At 36.9% G+C, this 24,424-nt stretch overlaps 1 protein-coding gene across 2 annotated transcripts in view; it reads right to left on the reverse strand.

The window, feature by feature from the left end:
* Window positions 1-24,424, reverse strand: part of NRK (Nik related kinase) — a 155,573-nt gene that overhangs the window by 36,093 nt on the left and 95,056 nt on the right. For both annotated transcript variants that reach the window (XM_060182704.1, XM_016193796.2), the window contains exons 10-18: window positions 17,694-17,772; window positions 15,409-15,584; window positions 14,692-14,755; window positions 13,117-14,290; window positions 11,475-11,582; window positions 8,405-8,472; window positions 2,874-2,968; window positions 1,580-1,677; window positions 428-792 (exon numbers count right to left, since the gene is read on the reverse strand). In XM_060182704.1, the coding sequence (XP_060038687.1) occupies window positions 428-792; window positions 1,580-1,677; window positions 2,874-2,968; window positions 8,405-8,472; window positions 11,475-11,582; window positions 13,117-14,290; window positions 14,692-14,755; window positions 15,409-15,584; window positions 17,694-17,772 (2,227 nt within the window). The remainder of the gene's footprint in view (window positions 1-427; window positions 793-1,579; window positions 1,678-2,873; window positions 2,969-8,404; window positions 8,473-11,474; window positions 11,583-13,116; window positions 14,291-14,691; window positions 14,756-15,408; window positions 15,585-17,693; window positions 17,773-24,424) is intronic.

Raw genomic sequence — 24,424 nt, forward strand, 5'->3', positions numbered from 1 at the left:
ATTTCGTGAAATATTTCAATGATTTTTGCATAGCAGGTACCAGTAAGCATATGCATTTTGGGTAAACCAAATCTAAAACCAAATCTGTTGGTGCTGGAAGGTGACTTATCTAATGAAAAGTCTATATTGAGACCGTCACCCAGAACTGAGTAGTGCTCTGGTCTCATAAAAAAGAAAGAAAGAAAGAGAGAGAAAGAAAGAGAGAAAGAAAGAAAGAACGTAAGAAAGAAAACCATTGTTTAAAAAAAGCTTTATGTATTAGAACAATTCAAAGTTCATTCTTGAAAATCAGTCACTTACCAGTATTCAAGTACCATTTAATTGTCATAACTGGAAATACACATCGCAATGTATAACTTAGCCAAAGATGCAAATATTTCTGAATTTATAAAAACATGACTAGTGCAAGTAATACAGAAAAACAAACCTTGGCCAGCCAGGGACACCATCATGATTGTTTCCTTCATCATCAATAGCTTCAGTATTGTGGTAATCACCACGAGCTTCATAAACAGCATTAGCTTGATCACCCTGGTTGTCGAGGTCATGATTGCCATTGTGATGATCATAAGTATCTTCATAAACATCATTAGAATCATTATCACCACCATCAGGATAAGCACAGGCATCATAGAGTTCCACATAATCTCCATCTTCTTCAGGTGACCGTCTTACAGGTGCAGGAGTTAGCCAATCATTCCGGAAGATTTCAGAGAGAGCATTATAACCCACCCATTCATTTGTCAAGTAAACAGGGGGTGATATTTTTCCTACTTTAAATCCATCTGGAACCTATGTGTACAAGAGAGTTTAATGTAGTTTCTAGTAGTTTCTCATTTTCTTTTATCTTGGAAAGCTTCCAAGCTGATAATAATTTAAGATACATTTTCTGTGGAAATAGAGTTTTTTTTTTTTTTTTTTGACTTGCTATCAGTAGAAAGAGCCCAATATTTTTGTGTGTGAATATAAGATACAAAAGTACAGGGCTCAGACTGTGCTCATTAAACTTATTTTTGGATCACATGGGGAGAACTTTGTTCTCTATGAACATATTTTGGATCACATGGGTAGAACTCTTGTTCTTTATGACTCTTCTTTATCTACTGAGGGGTAGAGTTGTGAGACTGGAGAGTAGAACAGATGATTTGGTGCTCTATTGTTACTTATTTCCTTTAATTTTATTATCTGATAGAAGGATTAACACATAGCTTTAAAAGCTGATAGATCAATTTCCCAGTTCTAGCTCTATATGGGTCAGGTTGTACTGTTTTAATTGGTGATTTAATACTGATTGACAAGATTATGGGGTAAGAGGGGTACAATTCCATACAAGAGTATGGTGGTCAAAATGTATCTCAAAAGTGCTCCTAAAATTTAGATTGATGTAGATCCAACTATCATATACCAAAATTTTCAGATTAGAGGTAATTATAAAAGTAATTACATTGAAATATAATTCATTTTGAAAGGTTAATTTAAAAAATTAAATTTTTGGCTTTTTCATGGAGATAAAAAATTGAAAGCCAGAAGTAATTGAAAAGTTTAAAATAATAGATATTAGTGTATAATTATAACATACATGAACATCAACAAGAAGCTTCTGATCGATTGTAGAATAGGGAGGCGATGACTGAGACCTCCTTCCAACCACAGGACTCGCTTCCTCAGAAGAAGATTCTGTGGAATGTCAAAAACACATGAATTAATAACACTGGCTACTACCCAACTAAAAGTAGAATCTTAAGAAAAATCACACACAACGATTGCCACCTCAACATGCTTCAGCTCAGACTGTGTCCAGAGACTTCACGTGTGGAATGACAACCCTTCGGCTTCATTACTCAGGTGAGACCTTTCCTTACATAGTATTCTCTAATTACATCCCAGGTGGTTCACTTTCTAACAAAGACCCAAAACCTAGATATACACCAGTTTCTGTGAGAGAGAGCATATGTTCACACGTATCCATAAACTATTGCAAAATATATACCTGAAAGCAGAAGTACACTAGAGTTTGCAGTGAGTAACCACCTAACACTTCCTCTCCACTATTCCAAGCTTTGGGTCCATGATTGCTCAACAATTTGTCTGGCTCTTGTATGTTAACTCTCTTTTCAGCCACCAGGTTCCAGATGCCATCAGGATGCCGGCCAGGCTTCCCTGGACTGAAGACCCCACCAATGTGTCCTGGAGCTCTGCTTCCCCAGAGACCCACCCTACTAGGGAAAGAGAGAGGCAGACTGGGAGTATGGACCAACCAGTCAATGTCCATGTTCAGCGGGGAAGCAATTACAGAAGCCAGACCTTCCACCTTCTGCAACCCACAATGACCCTGGGTCCATGCTCCCAGAGGGCTAGAGAATGGGAAAGCTATCAGGGGAGGGGGTGGGATATGGATATTGGGTAGTGGGAATTGTGTGGAGTTGTACCCCTCCTACCCTATGGATTTGTTAATTTATCCTTTCTTAAATAAAAAAAATTAAAAAAAGAAAAAAATACTTTATCCTTTTTTTTTTTTCCAAAAGTCACTATTGACTATCCAATTGCCAAATATAATGGCCTTTGCTTTTAATCCTACTTGAACCTACTATTTTTCTTTCTTTTTATTGGAGGGGTATAATGATTTACAGTAAATATAGTTATTGTTACGTGCATAAATTTTCTGCAACATATTATCACCCCACAGCCAAGGTCCTCCTCCACCATCATGCACCAGGACCCCAGGACCTGAAAGCTTTACCTTTCCCCACAATGGATTGTAATGGACCTAATACTTTTTATTCCTTGTTGAAATTCTTCCCTGACATCTGTCCTAAAACTGTGAAACACTAAATCTGTGTTTTGTCTTTTGAAATTTTACGCTTTTGAGTCACCTGATGTTTCTGGACAATTTTGAGGATTGTGTAAGCTCCTTTGTCTGATGTCACTGGGCTTCTGAGCTTGTCCCAAAAGAGGTTCCTGAGGAACACTAATGGAAATAGAAAATTACATATCATGTCTTAATATTCATAAAGAGAATTCACAGCTCACTATCATGATCCAAAAAACTTAAAGTATATAATTATACACAGATTTTCAAAGAGTTCAATACTTTCCAATACTCCTCTCAAACCTTTTTTTTTTATCTCAGAGAGACAATTTCCAAAATATAAAAATGTTTCCTTCACATGTCATATTTATTTTTTAAATATTCTATAAGCTTTATTTGAACTATTTTCATTTATTGTTACTATTACTATTATGGTAACAAAGCAGTGAAAATAGTCTTAGAGATTTATTCAATTTCAAGACAGAGACAGTGGGAGAGATCAGAGAAAGACTCTAGCATAAGTAGTACTGGACACCAGCTAGAAGGCCTATGTAGTATAAGCCCTGAATGCTAATCACTTTGCCACTTCCACAAACACAATACAAATAATGTTATAATAGCTTTTACCATTACAAAATTTAAATGTTTGCTATATAAAATATCCTGCAGCTATCTTGATTTCCAGTGCTTGGCACTCATGTTTTGAAATGGCCAGTCCCTTTTTTAAATAGAAGAGTGGGTAGGTAGGCCAGTTTAGTTCTTCCTATTCAAGATCAGAGAGTATTTAGAAAGTTCCTTTCATTTTTTAGTTTCCCTTTCAGATCTTCTTAGTCAAATTATGTTGATGAGTGGGATCATCCCATACTCATCTTTATCTTTCTGACTTAGTTCATTTAACATAATTCCTCTAGCTCTGTCCAAGATGGGTCAGAGAAGGTGGGTTCATTGTTCTTGATAGCTGCATAGTATTCCATTGTGTATATATACCACAGCTTTCTCAGTCACTCATCTGTTGTTGGGCACCTGGGTTGCTTCCAGGTTTTAGCTGTTATGAATTGTGCTGCTATGAACATAGGAGTACACACCTCTTTTTGTTTGGGTGTTATGGAATCCTTGGGGTATAACCCCAGGAGAGGAATTACTGGATCATATGGAAGGTCCATGTCTAGCCTTCTGAGAGTTTTCCAGACTGCTCTCCACAGAGGCTGTACCAATTTACATTCCCACCAGCAATGTAAAAGGGTTCCTCTGTCCCCACATCCTCTCCAGCATTTGTTGCTGCTGTCCTTTTTGATGTATGCCATTCTTACAGGAGTGAGGTGGTATCTTAGTGTTGTCTTAATTTGCATTTCTCTGACAATCAGTGACCTAGAGCAGTTTTTCATATGTTTGTTAGCCTTTTGGATCTCCTCTGAGGTGAATGTTTTGTTCATATCCTCTGTCCATTTTTGGATGGGGTAATTTGCTTTTTTGGTGCTAAGTTTGCTGAGCTCTTTATATATTTTGTTGATTAGTTTCTTGTCTGATGGATCAAATTGTAAGTAGGGAACCAAAGTAAAAACCCAGTGGTGAGGGGTAGACATGCAGCTTCCTGGGCCAGTGGGGGGTGGGAGTGGGCGGGAGGGATGGGTCACAGTCCTTTGGTGGTGGGAATGGTGTTTATGTACACTCCTAGTAAAATGTAGACATATAAATCAGTAGTTAATTAGTATGAGAGGGGGAATATCAATTGTATGTCTCAAAGTTTCTCAAAACACAAACGGAATCTTTTTAATATATAGGCTGTGTATTTGATATGCGGACTCTCTCAAAAGCCTAGACCAAGCAGATTAGAAGCATCCAATAGCACAGCTATATACAAGATACTGGATACTGTACAGCAAACCATAACAAAAGGACTTTTCAAAGTTAACCCAATTACCAAATAATGTGATGATAACATTAACTAAAGATTGTCTTTTTGAACCCTAAGATAGCAGGAACCTCACATCTCCACTATAGAGCCCCTACTTCTCCCAGTCCTGGAACCCTTGGATAGGGCCCACTTTCCCGTATGCATCTCCCAATCCAAACCAAATAATATTGCATCCGCCGATCACAGCCTAACCAACGCAACCATTGCCACCTCAACATGCTTCACCTCAGACTGTGTCCAGAGACTTCACGTGTGGAATGACAACCCTTCAGCTTCATTACTCGGGTGAGACCTTTCCTTTTATAGTACACTCTAATTTCATCTCAGGTAGTTCACTTTCTAACAAAGTCCCATAACCTAGATATACACCAGTTTCTGTGAGAGAGAGCTTATGTTCTCACGTATCCATAAACTACTGCAAAATATATACCTGAAAGCAGAAGTACACTAGAGTTTGCAGTGAGTACCTCCCTAACACTTTCTCTCCACTATTCCAAGCTTGCGATCCATGATTGCTCAACAAATTGTTTGGCTTCGTATGTTAACTCTCTTTTCAATCACCAGGTTCCAGATGCCACCAGGATGCTGGCCAGGCTTCCCTGGATTGAAGACCCCACCAATGTGTCCTGGAGCTCAGCTTCCCCAGAGACACACCTTACTAGGGAAAGATAGAGACAGACTGGGAGTATGGACCGACCAGTCAACGCCCATGTTCAGCGGGGAAGCAACTACAGAAGCCAGACCTTCTACCTTCTGCAACCCTCAACGACCCTGGTTCCATGCTCCCAGAGGGCTAGAGAATGGGAAAACTCTCATGGGAGGGGTTGGGTTATGGAGAGTGGGTGGTGGGAATTGTGTGGATTTGTACCCCTCCTACCTTATGTTTTTGTTCATTAATCCTTTCTTAAATAAAAAATTTAAAAAAAAAGAAAGTTCCTTTCAGGGACCAGATGGTGGTACACCTGGTACAACACACATATTACAGTTCTTAAAGGACTTGGGTTCAAGTCCTCAATCCCCACCTGGAGGGGGAAAACTTCACAAATCGTAAAACAGTGCTGCAGATATCTTGCTCTCTACTCCTCTGTTTATCCCCCTTTTCTCTCAATTTCTCTCTGTATCCATCTAAAATACATAAATAATAATTTTTAAAAAAGAAAATTACTTTGAATCAGTATTGATAATTTTTGTCTTAGTTCTATACTTGGTTATTGATTTAGGACTATGACAAAACCATTTCCTATCGCTCCAAATTTCAGGAAAAATATGTTTTATTTTGTTTAATTAATTGAATCATATCTAAATTTAATATATTTACTGTTCATAAGTTGAAACTCCTTTTGTAATATAAACATCCAATTACAGTCTGATAGTTTCTATATAAAAATTTCATATACAAAAAAAGAAAATTCTCAATTTCACTTTTCCAATTTCAAATTTTTCAAAATTTCTGCAAAATAGTTAAATCTGAGAGCATAAATACTGAGGTTTTAAAAATGATGAGACAGGGATTTGCATGTGGTTCTCTATTTTGAACTACAGTTAGTGCTCAATATTTAATGAATATATATGTGAATGAACATTGAATAGGTTCTTTTTATTGTGAGATGGGATTGAAATGTATGATATTCAAGGACAATATGTATTAAAATATGGATTTCAACTATATCATATTGAATGCAATATCTAATATATAAAACTCGATCTTTTACTATTGGTGAAGATCTCCAATATTACAAAGATTAGACATTTGTTGTTAAAATTTTCGGAGGCTCTAGCCGGGCTGGCTTGCTTCACGGTGGTGAACAGAGACGCGGAGACAGTGGCTGGGCAGGGAAGCTGTATTTCTTTATTCAGGAACAACGATTCACAAACTAAGACAAACTAATCACCAAACAGAACTCTGCTGTCTCTTTGCGGCGGCGCAAGCACTCTCTCTTTTTCTCTGGAACTCAGGAACCCAGGAACTCTGTCTCTCTGGCACTCTCTCTTACTCTGTAACCCTGAAACTCTCGAACTCAGGAACTCTCTTTTCTCTCGAACTCAGGAACTCAGGAACTCTGTCTCTCTGGCACTCTCTCTTACTCTGTAACCCTGAAACTCTCGAACTCAGGAACTCAGGAACTCTGGCACTCTCGAACTCAGGAACCCTCTCTCTTACTCTCGAACTCTGAAACTCTCGCACTCTCGCACTCTCGAACTCCGGAACTCAGGAACTCTGTCACTGGGGAACTCAGGAACTCTCGGACTCCGGAACCCTCTCCCAGGGTCCCTTGGGGCGGGGCCAAGCAGGCCCGCGAAATTAACAGGACTCATCCAATTCTCTTGGAGGGGGAGGGCTAGAACAAGCCAATGTAAAGCATACGACAATTCCCCCTTTTCTTTTTAACTAAATGACTATAGTATCAAGGGTGTGGGGTGAACAGAAACATATATAACCAAAACCAGCATGTTGCCAAGGGAAGGCCTGAGGGGGCCATATCTGAAAAAAAAAACATTTCTTGCCTCTGGGGGGCTACTTGCCTCGACGGGCATTTGCATGGGGGCGGGGAACGGCCTAGGGTCCCAAAGGCAGCTGGCTGCAACTTACTTACTATGAAACAAAACTTGTTATTAGCATATCTACTGCACGATCTAACATTTCTAATAGAGAAGGAATTTGAGACTTTTACATATCAACAACGTCTTTTAACCTTTTGTTACACCCATTCAAGATGGAGACACACCCTAGGTGTGGGCCGGAGAGGAAACCTCAGGCATGAGAATAATTAGCATAGCCATTGTGCGATCTACCATTTCTAATAGAGAAGGTAGTGTTTTACATATCAACAAGTCTATTTAACCTTTTGTTTAGACCAACTTAGTTGAAATATATTGATTGTTAACTAATTTTTACCTCAGACTTTAAATGTAAGTTAATTTTTATCTTTATGAGAATTACGTTGAAAACCTTTTTCATTTATCTTTGACTAGTAAGAATTTAGCCTTAAAGCTACTGTTTACCAAACTTTAAACATACACATAAACATAGTCATTAATACACGAGGAGACTGCCATCAATATCATAAATAATAATTAACTAGGGCCTTGATTTTTCCTATGGGTCATTTTAGACTTGGTGATTCTATGCATTTGTTTCTGAAGTTAGGGACTGCTTGTATGTGCATGTTACACAAACCAACGATAAAATGTTAAACTGAAGTACATGATATATGTGGAATTTTACTTATTTTTATCAAAAATTACTAATTGAAAACTATTAAATAATACACTGCTGTTTCTTTTAACAATGGTTGTTTATCAGTTGATTAGCAAGTTAAATAATACTGGGACAGTAATATGCCCAAATATGGGATATCTTGTTAATTGATAGTTGTTAATTTAGATATAGACCAATGATATCACTGATGATGAGGCTGGTCACTATACCCTTGTAAGAACACTCATGTAAATCAATAATCCCTCAATTCAGTGATACTGAAGTTTAAAAATGTCAGTAATATTAGTGCAATCAATCAATGTTATAGCACTCTTATAGAATTTCAACTGATGTCCTATACATCTACAAAAAAAACTAGTTTTGACTTCACTGAGAACTCCATGTTAAGAACAGCAAACTTTAGTTTTCTATGTGATAGTAAATCATGAATCATTTATATGAAGAAGTCAGAGACACATACCTAGGAGAGAATGTGACACGGTGTGCATGGCCCTGTCTGCCAGGCTTAGAAGCAGATCTCTCTTGAACCTTAAAGAAAATATATATTATTTCAGTAGAATTCTCAGTTAAAAGTTATTTCAGTGGTCCGGGAGGTGGTGCAGTGATAAAGCATTGGACTCTCAAGTGTAAGGTCCCAAGTTCAATCCCCAGCAGCACATGTGCCAGAGTGATGTCTGGTTCTTTCTCTCTCCTATCTTTCTCATAAATAAATAAAATCTTTAAAAAAAGTTATTTCAAAGGTTGAAGAGATAGTTTAAAGGGTAAGGTGTGTCCATTGCTAGGATTCAAATATTTGTACTACATGAGAAATGCTATGGCAATGAAAGAAGCTCCAGTGATAGAATCTCTCTTCACTATTTTTTTACTGCTTTGGCATATATATGCATGTGTGTATGTGTATATGTTTGTATATACATATGTGCACACATATGCATATAGATATACACATATATGTTATGTGTATGAAAATGTGACCCAAGGCTGAGAATTCATCCATGCACAAGGCCCAAGTTCCACAAACTAAATAAACCATATTTTGTTATTAATTTATGGAACATAGCTTTCTCATATAAAGATTTTTTAAATCAAACTTACAAAATCTAATTTTTATAAATATAATATTTTCATCATTACTTATAGTATAATGGAGGGGATCAGGCTCACTGAAATTAGACAGAATAACATATATGGGATGACATCACTCATGGGTAGGGTTTAGACTACAAAACAAGGAAAAAGAAGAGATGAAACATGTATATATGATGTATATCTTCAGATCTAGTATCATTAAGGGAGGTAGGTAGTCACAGAGGTGATTTCAACTTATGCTCATTGGTACTTTGTGATAAATGACTGTCAATATAATTGTGAAGATATTCAACTTAAATATAGAAACTTACTTGATTATTCACAAAAGTGTAAGAAAACAAGTCATAGATTAAATGACCCATACCTTGACATAAACTAAAACCTAGAGCAGGGATCAAGGGCAGTAGTATGTGTAATCAGTCATGTCACAAGTTGAAGTACCCACATTTTAATGGGTAAAATGTCTAATTAAATGACAAGACAAACTGATTATTCTTCAACTGGAGCATTTGACAGATATTTTAATTAAAATCAGTGAAAAATGTTATGTACAAAAATAGAACGGATGGTTTGAAGAGTGTATGTTATACTTCACAGGATAATTCCAGTTTTTTCCAATGTGGTTGGATTTATAGTCCATTGGAAATGTACAAAAATTTGTCATTAATAAATACGTATCCTAAATCTTAATATCTAATATTTTCTAATGAAAATATAAAAATACTGATTTTCATCCCCATGACTGCTATTGATGATATACCATTCGTCTTTTATGTTTTTTGTTGTAATCTTTTACATTAACATTTCTGCGATGTATATTTTGTGTTCTGCCCAATTTTATTTCCCTTATTTTAACTTTTTACTTTCTTTATTGGGGGATTAATGATTTTTTGACGTTTTATTTTGCTTTTTTTGTGTGTAAGACTTCTTTTGAAAATTAAAAATTTTATAAAAATCTTTATTTACCATAAAGAGAAAGCGAGAGATTACTGTACTAGAGATTGCTTCACATATGCAAAAATATACTCATCCCAATCAGCAACCTCTCTGGGTCATGATAACTACAAGTTCTTAATTTTAAAAATATGCATAATACCTCTTGAAATCATCAATGGAATAAGAAACTACAGGGGAAAATATCAGTGACATAAGCTGGTCAGTTAATGAGAAAAGCTATATGGAGTCAATAGAATAACTCACCTTGGTAGTGTACCTTATTTGTTATGTACATGACCCAGGTTTCCTCCTGGTTCCCACATTGTACTGGAGGAATCTTCATGCTGTGGTATCTTTTTCTCTGACTTCATGCATATCTCTCTCTCTCTCTCTATATATATATATATCTGATAAAAGTAAGCTGGAAGCAGTGAAGCTCCAATAACAAATATGTAAGCCAACTGGTATTGTTAGCAATGGTATAATTAGCTTTTCAATTGAAAAATAAAAGTTTAAACTAGTACTTCTTATTGTGTACTGATAGCTTATTAATATTCCATAACTTTTATGATGTTAAAATAAACTCTTTGATGTTGCATAATGAAACATAAATACTTGAAAATATGTACATGCATATTAAGTTGATAATTTTGCACTTATCAATATATGTAGATACAAAAATCATGCTGAAGCAAAACATTTATTCATAACACAAGACAGATCAATCAATTTTAATATTACTTAATATTCAAAAATTTCCCGATTTAGATTCCAATTCTCTAATTTCAGAGTTTTGCCTCCAGGGTTATCCTTGGAGCTCATTGTATGCAAGGATGAACCCGCCATTCTTGGTGGTTGCTTTTCCCCTTTCTTTGTTTTTTTCCCTTTACTTTTGGTGACAGTGACAGAGAAACTGAGAGGAAATGGGTATTCAGAAGGAGAGCTAAAGGCAAACACCTGCAGTTCCGCACCTCTATTCATGAAGCTTTTCCCTTGCTGGTGGGGACCAGGAACTTGAACCAGGTCCCTTGTATATGACAGCATGTGAGCTCTACTGGCTGAGCCACCACCAGATTCCTGAGTGTTCTTTGTTTAAACAAATATCCACAATTATTGGAAAAAGCTAAACATAAAATCTTTCTAAGTATCCCTACTCAAAAGTATCTTTTACTCAGATACTTCATACACAGAATAAGGAAACAGACTGAAGAAACAGATCTATGAATCCAGCTGTTTTCCATTGCATTAAATGAGGAGTACATTTGTTAAAATTTATTTATTAGGCTAACATGAAGTAGTTTTATTAGTTCTGAAATTAATTGATATTTAAATTCCATTGCTAATTTCTAATAAAACATATGTTGAACGAAACAATATAAGTAAACAAAATTTCTCTCGGTTCGTCAGTGTTTAAGAGTACAATGAGATCCTAATACTCCAAAGCTTAAGAATCACACTGTTCTAAACACTTACTATCATCACAGAAAACATGTTGTAAAACTTACATCACTGGCTTTAGGATTTGGGACGTATGGCTGCAATGGTTCTATTTGGACTTCAGCCTGAATTGAATGGAATACTTCATCATTGTCTGATGACTCATCTTCTTTCTCCTTTGAAACAAAGCAAAAAAATAATTTAATTGTTCAAATGAAAAAGACAAAAACACTTGCACCATCACAAAGTACAATTTGAACTAATAATTCTCAAGTATATTAAAATTGATTTAGACTGATAATTTCTGATTGTTATGTAACCTTTTCAGAATCTGATGGATTCTATATAGCCCCCATAGAAAAGTTCATAGATAAGCACAATTCTACACATATTTTTCAGGGAGGAGTCACTGATCTCATGCAGTTCAAAGTAATAATTTCTAATCTAAAGCTCTATTAAGTTGTAAGATCATATAAGACTGAGGAAATTGTTATACCTCAAAAATTCCATCCTGTTTTAAGTGGAAAACATGTATTTCAGATGATCAAATATTTTTCTATAATTCATCCCTAGGAGTGTGGTAGGACAGTAACTGTGTTCCCATTAAAATTTCATCAATATTGTCTCTTCAACTTGAAGAAAACAATGAAAAGGATTTTTCATCTGGTCAGTTGAAACACTCACATATTGTCCAGGTATTTCAAAGGACTTAGGACTAGAAGTACAGTATAAATACTTTGTCTTTGTTTTTCTGTTTTAAATACTTATTTTTGACAAAGTGTGAGAGGGAAAGGGAGGAATGGAAGAAGGGAGGAAGACAACACCAGATCATAACTCTGGCATATGAAATGCCAGGGATCAAACTCAGAAGCTGATGTATGCAGATCTAGTGCTTTAACCTACTACAAAACCTCCTGGATTCTCCTTTATATTTTCTTTATGGGCATGCACACACAATATAAATTCCTGTCCATTATCCTAGGATCACGGTGTTAGTAACTTCTCTATCCCATCATCCCTCTCAGTCTTAGTCTCATGAAATAAAAAAGAAAACTTTTTGAAACAGGTTAATATATTGCATTTCACATTTACAAAAAGTGGGGAAAGATGAATCTATAGCTGGTATTATGTTCTATATATTTATATCACCTACTACTTATGTAAAATGAGTGGAAAATTAGAGAAACAAGCTATACATATGATAACTATATACAACATGTTTTGGAAATTGCTTTTCCTTCTCATTTCAATACTGAGTTATATATCTTAAAAAACAGTGCAATCCAATTAAATTGTGTCTTTCAGCATTCTATGGGGAAAAAGAACAAAGAAACAAACTCAGAAGTTAAGAGTAAGATCATTCTTTGTGTGTTATAATAAAAAAATCAAATATCCAAAATAGCAACTTAAAATGTGTATATCATATCTTTAATTAGTTATTGGGAATAACAGCTAGTAAATAGGTACTTCGGCAATGTCTGTACAAAGACAGCAACTAGCTAGATCATTCTGGAAAAAAATGTTCTCTATCAAAGTTAGAGATAGTCATCTAGAAATTTTAGGATGACTTATTTGCAACAGTTTAGTAACTTAGGCTTCTCTGGGCCATACAACAAATTTATGTCATTTGATTTACTGGGGGAGGTGTAAATATGAACTGGTGTGTTTTTGCTGAACACTTGATCAAATGGAAAAACCTGAAACACTTACATTTGCAACTTGTTTCAATTCTTCCTCATGCTGATTAAAGATATCCTCCCATCTGCGTTGGCGTCTTTGTCTGCGGGCTTCTAAATCTGAGAGCTCAAACTCTTCAGATTTCCGTGTTAACTTGGCTCGGAATCTCTTTGGCGACAGTCTTTTTGCCAATGCTTCCCTTAAACTAAATACCTTAGATTTTTTCTTTTGCACCTGTTCTGGTTGAGAGTAAAACATATTTGATGACAGGCTTTCCATCAGGGTTTGCAGTGGACCAAGTGGCTTTGAGTCATGTGAGTTGGGTGCTCTAAGTAAGTCTCTTGACAGTCCCTCTATCAGTGCTTGAATGGCTCCAACTGCCTGTGGGGGTTCTAATGCCCAATTTTGTGGCTGAGGTGATGCTTCAGAGTGCCCCTCTACTGGAATGAGCAACTGGGTATCCAAATGTAGTGGCAAAAGCACATGGTGGTTCTGAGACATCAGAGGCAGGAATAGCTGGGCATGAACTTGTAATGACTCAGGTTGCTCTGCCTCTACCTCTGCGTCTGCCTGTGCAGGCTCAGCAGCCTGCTCCTGTACCTCTGGTTCTTCAGGAGCCTGATTCTGAGCCATCTGCTGTTCAGGTACCTGGTTCTGTCTCTGATGTTGTTCAGGGGCCTGGCCCTGCCTTTGCTGTTGTTCTGGTACCTGCTCTTGACGCTGAAATTCTTCTGGTACCTGGTCTAAATCCTGTGGTTCTTTTGATCCCTGGTTTTGAATCTGAACCTGCTGCTCTTTGAGTTCCTCAACCTTTACCCGTGGAGGCCTAGGTGCCTTAATCTGAACCTGTAGTGGCATGAACATCCTGGCTGTCCTACGTAGTCGTGGAGGTGCTCTAAGCTGCATTGGTATGGGACTAAATGCCCTAGACTTGGCCTGAACATGTAGTGGCATGAACACTTGAGCTGCTCCATGCAGTCGCCGAGGTGCCTGGATTTGCCCCTGCAGAGGTTTTGGTGTACTGGCCTGACTCTTTAGAGGTGTGAACACCTTGGCTGCTCCCTGTAGGTGATGAAGTGCTTGAACTTGTGGCTCTTCTTGATCAGGTAACCACCTTGGCTGAGATGGTTCTCCATACACGACTCTAAGTGGTCTGCATCTACTGCTGGTTGGTAGTCTCAGAAGTTCATGAGTACAAGATGGCTCTCTAAAAGTTAACATAGAAACGTTTTTCATACAATCAATTATTAGTGAAGTGAAGATATACAGGAAAATACACCTATTTTAAAAGCTGGGCATTTTCTGCATAAATCGTTTTACTGAATAATTACTGTAATGCAACAGAAATATCCATTGTATTCTAATATACCCAGCACAAATGGTCTGATAATTTATCAGATTATTTTATTGTCAGATAGTAAGTAAATCTTTAAAATAACAGAGATATGTCTACATTTTAATTCAAATATGTACTGAAAATAAATAGTGAACATTTGTTTACTGTATTGTAAAGGAATAAGTTTTTAGGAGTTCAAGGTAACATTATAGAATCAAATGCCTTATATTAAATGCTAACATCAAATTATTTAAGTAATTAACTTAACAAACCTGAATCTTCTTGTGGTGTACCTTTCCTGAATAGCTTCTTCTCTTTCAAAGACCAGAGGTATCCCTTTTTTATGAAAGAAAAGATAATGCAATAATGAGCAGAGGTCAATGTAACATTCCTTAACTGTGGATATATTGCACAATCTTTTCAGTTAGAACTCACTAAGTAGTTCCCTTTGATTTGATGAGAATACATTTTTTTCAATAGTAGAGGCTCACTCTTATTGTCATAAACCTACAGATAAATTAAATCTTACACTTGGAACATACTATATAAGCCAATTTTGACATTGTCTCAGAATTAAAAGTCAATAAATGTCTAATTACAAATGTATCTCTCACTGGAGCAATTAAAATCACCTAAAATAAAAGTAAGCTTCAAATTTAATCACCTTTAAGTGTACTTTATTTTCTTAGGAGTTTCTTAAAAAAATACAAATTGGCATATCACAAAATTTTTTTGTGATGATATGAATGTTTTTTTCAGATATAAACACTTATCAGGAACAACAACAGCTCCTTATAGCATTATACTGGAGTTTGATGGGAGAAGGAAATGAATTAGAGCACATGGCACAGAGTAGAAACATAGCATCAAAGCCTTCTAACTTGTTTCCGTCCATGTAAATCATAAACATTTCTTCCTAAAAATGACTAAATTCTATTTTCACCTAAATATTCACTCTAGTAAAAACAAACAGAGCGTATGGGTCCTACCTTTATTCTGTCTCTTTTTAATAATTCCAGTAAGATGCTTCTTTAAAGACTCAACAACATGTTTTTCATTTTTAATTTTTTGAACAAATGGATGATGAAGCATGTTTGCAGAAGTAGGACGAAATAAGAAATTTTTAATCATGCATTTTTCCATGAAGTTGTGGAACTTGCGGGACCTGAAAGAAAAGAGTCAGAGATTAAAAAAAGGAGATTCTCCCACCTGACATATTTTCTTCCTTTATCACCTATATGTTACTACATGTGATCATTTAAAAATGTTAATTAATTATTATTATTATTATTTTTACCAGAGCACAATTCAGCTCTGGCTTTTAGCAGTATGGGGGATTAAACTTGGAACTTCAGAGCCTCAGGCGTGAGAGTCTTTTGTACAACCATTATGCTGTCTCCCCCAGCCCAAATATAATTTTTGTTTGCCTTTCAGTATTTTTTATTGTCAAACATTAAAATATATGATTTATTTATTTTAATAGTACTCCTAATTTTAAAAAATATTATTTACTTATTCCCTTTTGTTGCCCTTGTTGTTTTATTGCTGTAGCTATTATTGTTGTTGTTATTAATGTCGTTGTTGTTGGATAGGACAGAGAGAAATGGAGAGAGGAGGTTAAGACAGAGAGGTTGAGAGAAAGAGAGACACACGCAGACCTGCTTCACCACCTGTGAAGTGACTCCCCCGCAGGTGGGGAGCCAGGGGCTTGAAGTGGGATCCTTTCTTCTGGTCCTTGCGCATTGCACCACCTGTGCTTAACCCACTGCACTACTGCCCGACTCCCAAAATATATGATTTATAACAATGCCATTCAAACTTCAGAGGAGGCTAGAGTTAAGAATCTTCTATCCAAGTAATGTGAAAAATTTCAGTGAATTTTCAAATATGTACACTGTAAAGTGATTGGGTTGTAGATTCAGTGGTTATACTGACCACACAACTAGATTGATCAGTTCACAACAGTCACATTTTGATGTGGGAGTCATTTGACTATTTACTCTGAACTATAGAGGCGTATATGTGATGATATATTAAAGGGTGTTAACAGAACCAGAATTACTATCATGAAGTGGTCTATCATGTGGCCCAATACAAATATGGTCCACAATCCCGAGTAATAATTAAATTGAATCACAAGTAGTATACCAGCAGTCAAATCATTATAATTTCTGGCAGGACAAGCAATAATACCAATAATAAGCACGTTAGTATGGTATTATACCATTAAGTTTCAGAGTTAGGGGTTGCCAAGATTGGTTTGTTTGTATCACCCTGGGGACACATACATTCCTGAATAGGTGAATATTTCATTTAATGGGCCAGACAGCAGGCTGTATACAGCAGTTACTGGATGCCTATCCAGGTATTGTGAGAAACTTCAAAAAATTTGTTTAAATATATTTTATTTATTTATTTATTGAGTAGAGTCTGAAATAAATCAAGAGAGATGGGGACAATAGCAATGAAGAAAGATAGAGAAACACCTTTACCACAGCTTAACCACTTGCAAAGCTTTATTCCTGAAGGTGGGGGCCAGGGGGCTCAAACCCAGGTCCCTGCGCATTGTAACATGTGCACTCAATCAAGTGCACCTCCACCTGGCCCCATGGAAATATTTTCCATTTAATCCATTCCATTCTAAAGAAACAACTGAGTATTCCATTAATGGCAGGATATAAATTCATCACAATATGCTATGTAGAGTATTACATATTTCTAGTTGGTGAAAGCAAAAGTACACAATAGTCTGCAGTGAGTACCCCCCAACACTTCATCTGCACTATTCCAGCCTTTAGGTTCATGATGGTTCAACAATTCGTTTGGCTTTGTATGTTAACTCTCTTTTCAGCCACCAGGTTCCAGAAGCCAGTATGATGCCGACCAGATTTCCCTGGACAGAGGACCTCACCAATGTGTCCTGGAGTTACACTTCCCCAGAGCCCCACCCTACTAGGGAGAGAGGAAGGCTGGGAGTATGGATCAACCAGTCAACACCCATGTTCAGCGGGGAAGCAATTACAGAAGCCAGACCTTCCACCTTCTGCATCCCACAATGACCTTTCCCACAATGACCTTGGGTCCATACTCCCAGAGGGTTAAAGAATAGGAAAGCTATCAGGGGAGGGGATGGGAAACAGAGTTCTGGTGGTGGGAATTGTGCGGAGGTGTACCCCTGTTGTCCTATGGTTTTGTTAATGTCTCCTTTTTTAAATAAATAAATAAATAAGAATAAACGTAAAAAAAAAAAGAATTTTAAGATATTTATCTTTACCATCCGCTGGATTTTACTTTGGGAGCTGATTCTCGCAAAATAACGAAGAGGGCTTCCAAAGGCTGAAGATTACACAGGGCTGCAAAGGGAAAAAGATACATTTAGGATTGATGAGAGTAGATAACACATTTTATTTTAGAGGAGATTCTCTGTTCTTTTATATATTATGTTAAATAAACACTAGAGAATATAAAATTGAAAAGAATTTAGTTAGAGAAAAAATTCATTTTTAGCAGAAGCAGTGCAGAGATCATATGAGACTGTAAAGATTCACTTGGACAAATCAATTCCATTAGGTAAAATTTTTGAAATGTGTGATTGATAATTTATATCCAAGAAACAAATCCAAAGTAGAAGTATGTATTCTATGTTTTTATTGAGGCCGTAAAATTGGAATATTTAAGAATGGGCTGAAAATGTCAACCAGATGGGTATCTAAAACAAATAGCATATTAAGAATGATTCAGTCACCTAAAAACTGAGAATATGTTTTGGATGTTGAAATTCCTAGAAAAATAGGCAGACAAGAAAAATCTAATTGTTAAGAACATGTAATCTAGAGTAAAATTAACTGGATTCTATATCTAGCTTTTTGTGACTTTGAGCAAATTTTTACAAAGACAGAGAGAAAATAAGAGTCATTGGGAGTCGGGCTGTAGCACAGTGGGTTAAGTGCAGATGGCACAAAGCACAAGGACCAGCGTAAGGATCCTGGTTCTAGCCCTTGAGTCCCCACCTGGAAGGGAGTCACTTCACAAGTGGTGAAGCAGATCTGCAGGTGTCTTTCTCTCCCCCTCTCTGTCTTCCCCTCCTCTCTTGATTTCTCTGTCCTATCCAACAACGACAACATCAATAACAACAACAATAATAACTACAACAATAAAACACCAAGGGCAACAAAATGGAATAAATAAATATTTTTTAAAAATTTAAAGGAGAAAGAAAAGAAGAGTTATTGAAATACACCACAGCACCAAAGCGTCTCTCAGTGTAGTGGGAGCCGTGCTCAAATCTGGATTGTGCACATGGCAATGAGGCACACTACCCAAATAAACTATTTCCCTGACCCCTTGACCCCTCACTGTCACAAAAAAAGAAAGAATAAAAAAACTTTATGGATCAACAATGGTAAGCAATGTTTCAGTTTCCAAAGGGAGGTTGGATAACATTCTCTACCTATCACCCAAAGGAAGATAGGTCCTGAAATTAGTGCAGCCTGGAATGTTCCTAGCCGTAACTCTAGAATGTGAGCTCAGACCTACAGGGATGCAGAGGTTACGTAGACTTTTGTGCTGAATATGGGGTTTACAGTTAGCATTATTTATATACTCTCCTCATATTTGGGAGCTACTCTTCCCCGATTCAGCTTTCCTGTCTTTTTCCAACTATGACACCATCTCCCCAGACAATAACTTGGGTCCACCTGCATACTAGATGTCAGGCTCAGGAAAAAACTAGTAAAGTCATGGGTTCTTTGGAATATACCTAAAATGTACCTACTAGCTATTTCCAAAACGGAGACACCAAATTTTCATCTGAGCTATGCCAGCCTTTAGGTTCACGATTAGTCAACAATTTGTTCTGCTTTATATCTTAACTCTTTTTCAGCCACCAGGTTCCAGATGCTACCGTGATGCCAACCTGACTTTGCTGGGCAGATGATCCCACCAATGTGTCCTGGAGCCCTGCCTCCCTAGACTCTTGCCCCACTAGGGGAAGGGAGAGACTGGCTGGGAGTATGGATCCTCTTGCCAATGCCCTTGTTCAGTGGGGAAGCAATTACAGAAGCCAGACCTCCCACCTTCTGCACCCCATAATGACCCTGGGTCAATACTCCCAGCGGGATAAAGAATAGGAAAGCTATCAAGGGAGGGAATTGTGTGAAACTGTACCCCTCTTATCCTATGGTCTTGTCAATATTTCCATTTTATAAATAAATTAAAAATAAGAAAAAACGTGCAGCTAAGGAAATATCTGAACTGATAGAGTTCTCATATCTGAGGCACTACATGAGCAGGAGTGATAATTTGGTTACTTTTTTTCTTATGTAAAAATCTATCTTATGTTATAAAAGTAAAATTAATAGTTTATAAAGGATAGTAAACATTGGGGACTTCAAGTATTTGCTAAATTACATCATTTTAATTCTCTCTCTCCAGACATACAGCCACTCAAAGAAGAACATATTTCAATATGTGCTACAGAAATTCATCACATCATTTTCTTGGGATTTTTGGACTTTTAAATAAACATTTTAATATGTGTCTTGCTTTACTTATTTCCTCTTGTACTTTGATTAAAGAAATTTGGCAGCAAAAATCCCGTTGGAGAGCTATATACTTATTTTTATCTAATATTGCAATAATATCATTCATGTGAGAACTGTTTGATATTAATGAATTGTTAAAGTCATCCTTCCTCTTCTAAAACACAAGGGCTATTGCTGGGGCGTGGTCCCAGTCTGATGAACCCACAGCTCCCAGATATTTTTACATTTCCCCCCTTTTAATCTATAGGACAGAGAGAAATTGAGAGGGTTTGACAGGGAGAATGAAAAACAGACACCTGCAGACCTGCTTCCCAACTTGTGAAGGGTCTCAGCTGCAGGTGGGTCAAGGGGGCTAGAACCCTGGTCTTTGTGCATAGTACTGTGTGCGTTTAACTGGGTGTGCCACCCTTCCAAAATACATCTTTATAAAACTATAATACTACACTCTCATTCACAGTATTAGAAAACTTCTCAGGATGTTTTATTAAAGTAATACAAAGATAAGTATTCACAGGTACAGGTGATTTTTTTTTCTTAAGCTCTATAAGTATAATTTAATAAAAGGTGCAAGTTTAAAACTGAGGGTTTTAAACTTCCTCCAAGACTTTGTGAGAACTACAATGTTTATCACTGGAGGTGGCAGACTGGCATAGAACTTTCATGATAGGTGGCTCTGATTTGAACTAAACCCATATAATCTTATAATATTGTAAACCATTGTTAAATTACTTATTTGGCACTTGAAATTATAAACGAAATAAAGCTAAGAGTTGAGAGGGAACTGAGAACTCAGTGCATGGTAATGGAAGAGTACATAAGTTGGAGGTTGGAAGGGTGTGCAGACACCTATCATGGCAAGCAAGGTATCAGTGGGGGAGAAGGGATAGGATGAAAATAAGAGTGCACTCCAGCTCCATCAACCCTAAGGAAGAGAGACGGAAAAAGGGAGGGACATATGGAGGTAGCTACGATGTTATAAGTAGCTTAGAGGGGAAGAGAGGATTGAACCAGAAAAGGAAGAGGTAACTATGTATAAATATGGACAGATAATTGTAGAGAAGATGGTTGGCCCATGCCTACAACTTTAGGGGAACAGTGGTGGATTGCAGTGGGGAAAGTGAAGATTCAGAACTTTGGTAATGGGAATGGCGTGGATTTAAACTGGTGTTGACATGTAATTTTGTAATATAAAATTATTAAAAATAATATATATAGTCCAAAAAGAAAAAAATGCACATGATCTGTCGTACAAATCATTATTTACATAAAAAATGGTTAAATAAAAATAAAGTAAAATTGAGGTCAGTCAACCGTAAGGTCAAAAGATCATAACTGTATTGGTCAAGAAGTTCTAACTTTAAAACGTACTATAAATCTGTGTAATGTTAACCAACTGTCACTCATTAACATCTGACAATAGAGTTCAAGAGTTGTGTAATAGACTAGAAAAGTTTTCACTGAGGAAAAGGGGAAGCACGTAAAGGGATGTAGCATAAGGACAGTTTAAGGGAGAAGGCAACTGTGAAGGCTTCTTTTGTGATCTAATTGTGGAACTGTCAGTTAATAACTCCATCCTAAATCTCCAAACATGACCTAACTTTTCACCATTAAAGATTCATTTTCCTTTGTGATTCCAACTTTGACACTGGGAACACAAAACTGAGGTTAATTTGAAATAGTTCAAATGAAATTTGAAAATATTAAATCATGGGAGTAAAACTGAAAAATGACATAGAAAAAGTGAGACAGAATACTTTTTATTAATTTTTCCCTTTTTTATTGTTACTGTAGTTATTATTGTTGTTATTATGGATGTCGTCCGCATTGTTGTTGGATAGGACAGAGAAAAATGGAGAGAGGAGGGGAAGACAGAGACGGGGAGAGAAAGATAGACACCTCCAGACCTGTTTCACACCCTGTGAGTGACTCCCCTGCAAGTGGGGAGCCTGGGACTTAAACCAGGATCAAAACCAGGATCTTTATGCTGGTCCTTGTGCTCCACACCACGTGCACTTAACCTGCTGCGCTACCGCCTCACCCCGGAGCTGAGTTCTAACCTGCAAAACTTAGAAATCTAGCTTTATAAAATAAGGTATAGAATATTCAGAAACAATAGAAAATATAGTACACTTCCTGCAATTATATATTCTAACCAAAACATGCATAACAATTGCATGAAATACCATATCATGTATTTACTTCCCCCTATTTTTATTAGTGAATTATGATGGTTTAAGAATATGAGTACAAGGAGGTAATTTCACAACGTACCCCTCACCAAAGCATATCATGTATTCAAAAAGAGAAGAAAAAGAATCCTCCATATCTGTAATAGCAATCTGATATAATCTGTTTCCCAATGAAAAAGAATCAAGCAATGCTGAGGAATAATAATAATAATAATACATCAAAGAAGTTTCATATTTATATAAAATATCTATAATTCTGTCCATTTTTGTTATCACTTATTCACCCAATGTAGATACCTTGTAGTTGGAGAGGAGGGCAATGGAAACAATAGCAACATGATCTCTACATCTGTTCCATTTATAATCTCTCTCGTGGTATTCTCTACAGTCATGTTATGATTTCTACACTTTAAAATCACTCCTGTTAGTTTTAAAATGGTATACTAGAATAATCCAAGTGCAAACGAAATTGCTGGTAGACATTGTGCAGATGAGTTCACAGACAAATGGGAACTTCTGGTATCTAACTGGAGAACTTGAAGCAAGGTAATTTTACATCCTCCACTGTCACACCAGCCTCAGAAATTTCTCTCACTTCTTATTTAACATGGTTATCATTTATATGTTTCAGTCTGGTATTGAGTATAGCAATATGGTCTATCAGGTCATTAAATGAATGGTCATAAATCATTTATGTCTATGTTCACATTGCATGTTCACATTCCTAGCAGAAGGAAGTGTTCGAAGAGCATGACAAGTCATTTAATTCACTGGAAGGAAGGTGAAAAGAGAAAATGGAGACTTCTGACAAACTAAGGGCACTGAGGTAACTAAAAGGAACAAAGAAAACATCAATGGGGGACAAGCTCACCTTAAAGAGGGGGAAAGATAACTTTCCAACAGTGATGAGAGCCAACTAGCTTTCAATGAGTGACTGGTGGCTGTTCTCAATTGCTACCATCTGAAATGGTAGCAGTGCATGATGACATGTTCAGAAACGTAAATAATCTGCTAGTGCAAAGGTACTGAATTTGAGTGTCTTTGGACTTGAGTTGGTAAGGATTGCCAGAACCAAATATTACTTATGTTAAATGTAAACAACATTTGCATCTAAAGAGGCATGAACAAAGCAGTGGTATCCTTGAGACCCTACGTCAAATCCTCCACATCATTTGTTCCAGAGAAATATTCTGACACCCACATACTCATATATTCTTAAAAACTGAAACACTTTTGGTGGTGGGAATGGTGTTTATGTACACTCCTAGCAAAATGTAGACATATAAATCACTAGTTAATTAATATGAGAGGGGGGAAATCAATTGTATGTCTCAAAGTTTTTCAAAACACAAATTGAATCTTTTAAATATATAGGCTGTGTATTTGATATGCGGACTCTCTCAAAAGCCTAGACCAAGTAGATCAGAAGCCTCCAATAGCACAGCTATATACAAGATACTGGGTACTGTACAGCAAACCATAACAAAAGGACTTTTCAAAGTTAACCCAATTATCAAATAATGTGATGATAACATTAACTATAGATTGTCTTTTTGAACCCTAAGACAGCAGGAACCTCACATCTCCACTATAGAGCCCCTACTTCCCCCAGTCCTAGAACCCTTGAATAGGTCCCACTTTCCCGTAAGCATCTCCCAATCCATATCAAATAATATTGCATCTGCTGATCACAACCTAATCAACACAACGATTGCCACCTCAACATGCTTCACTTCAGACTGTGTCCACAGACTTCACGTGTGGATTGACAACCCTTCAGCTTCACTACTCAGGTGAGACCTTTCCTTTCATAGTATACTCTAATTTCATCTCAGGTGGTTCACTTTTTAACAAAGTCCCAAAACCTAGATATACACCAGTTTCTGTGAGAGAGCATGTGTTCACACGTATCCATAAACTAGTGCAAAATATATACCTGAAAGCAGAAGTACACTAGAGTTTGCAGTGAGTACCCCCCTAACACTTCCTCTCCACTATTCCAAGCTTTGGGTCTATGATTGCTCAACATTTTGTTTGGCTTTGTATGTTAACTCTCTTTTCAGTCACCAGGTTCCAGATGCCATCAGGATGCTGGCCAGGCTTCCCTGGATTGAAGACCCCACCAATGTGTCCTGGAGCTCAGCTTCCCCAGAGACACACCCTACTAGGGAAAGAGAGAGGCAGACTGGGAGAATGTACTGACCAGTCAACGCCCATGTTCAGCAGGGAAGCAATTACAGAAGCCAGACCTTCTACCTTCTGCAACCCACAAT

This window comes from Erinaceus europaeus, chromosome X (genome assembly GCF_950295315.1).
Source record: "Erinaceus europaeus chromosome X, mEriEur2.1, whole genome shotgun sequence".
NCBI classification, from domain to species: domain Eukaryota; kingdom Metazoa; phylum Chordata; class Mammalia; order Eulipotyphla; family Erinaceidae; genus Erinaceus; species Erinaceus europaeus.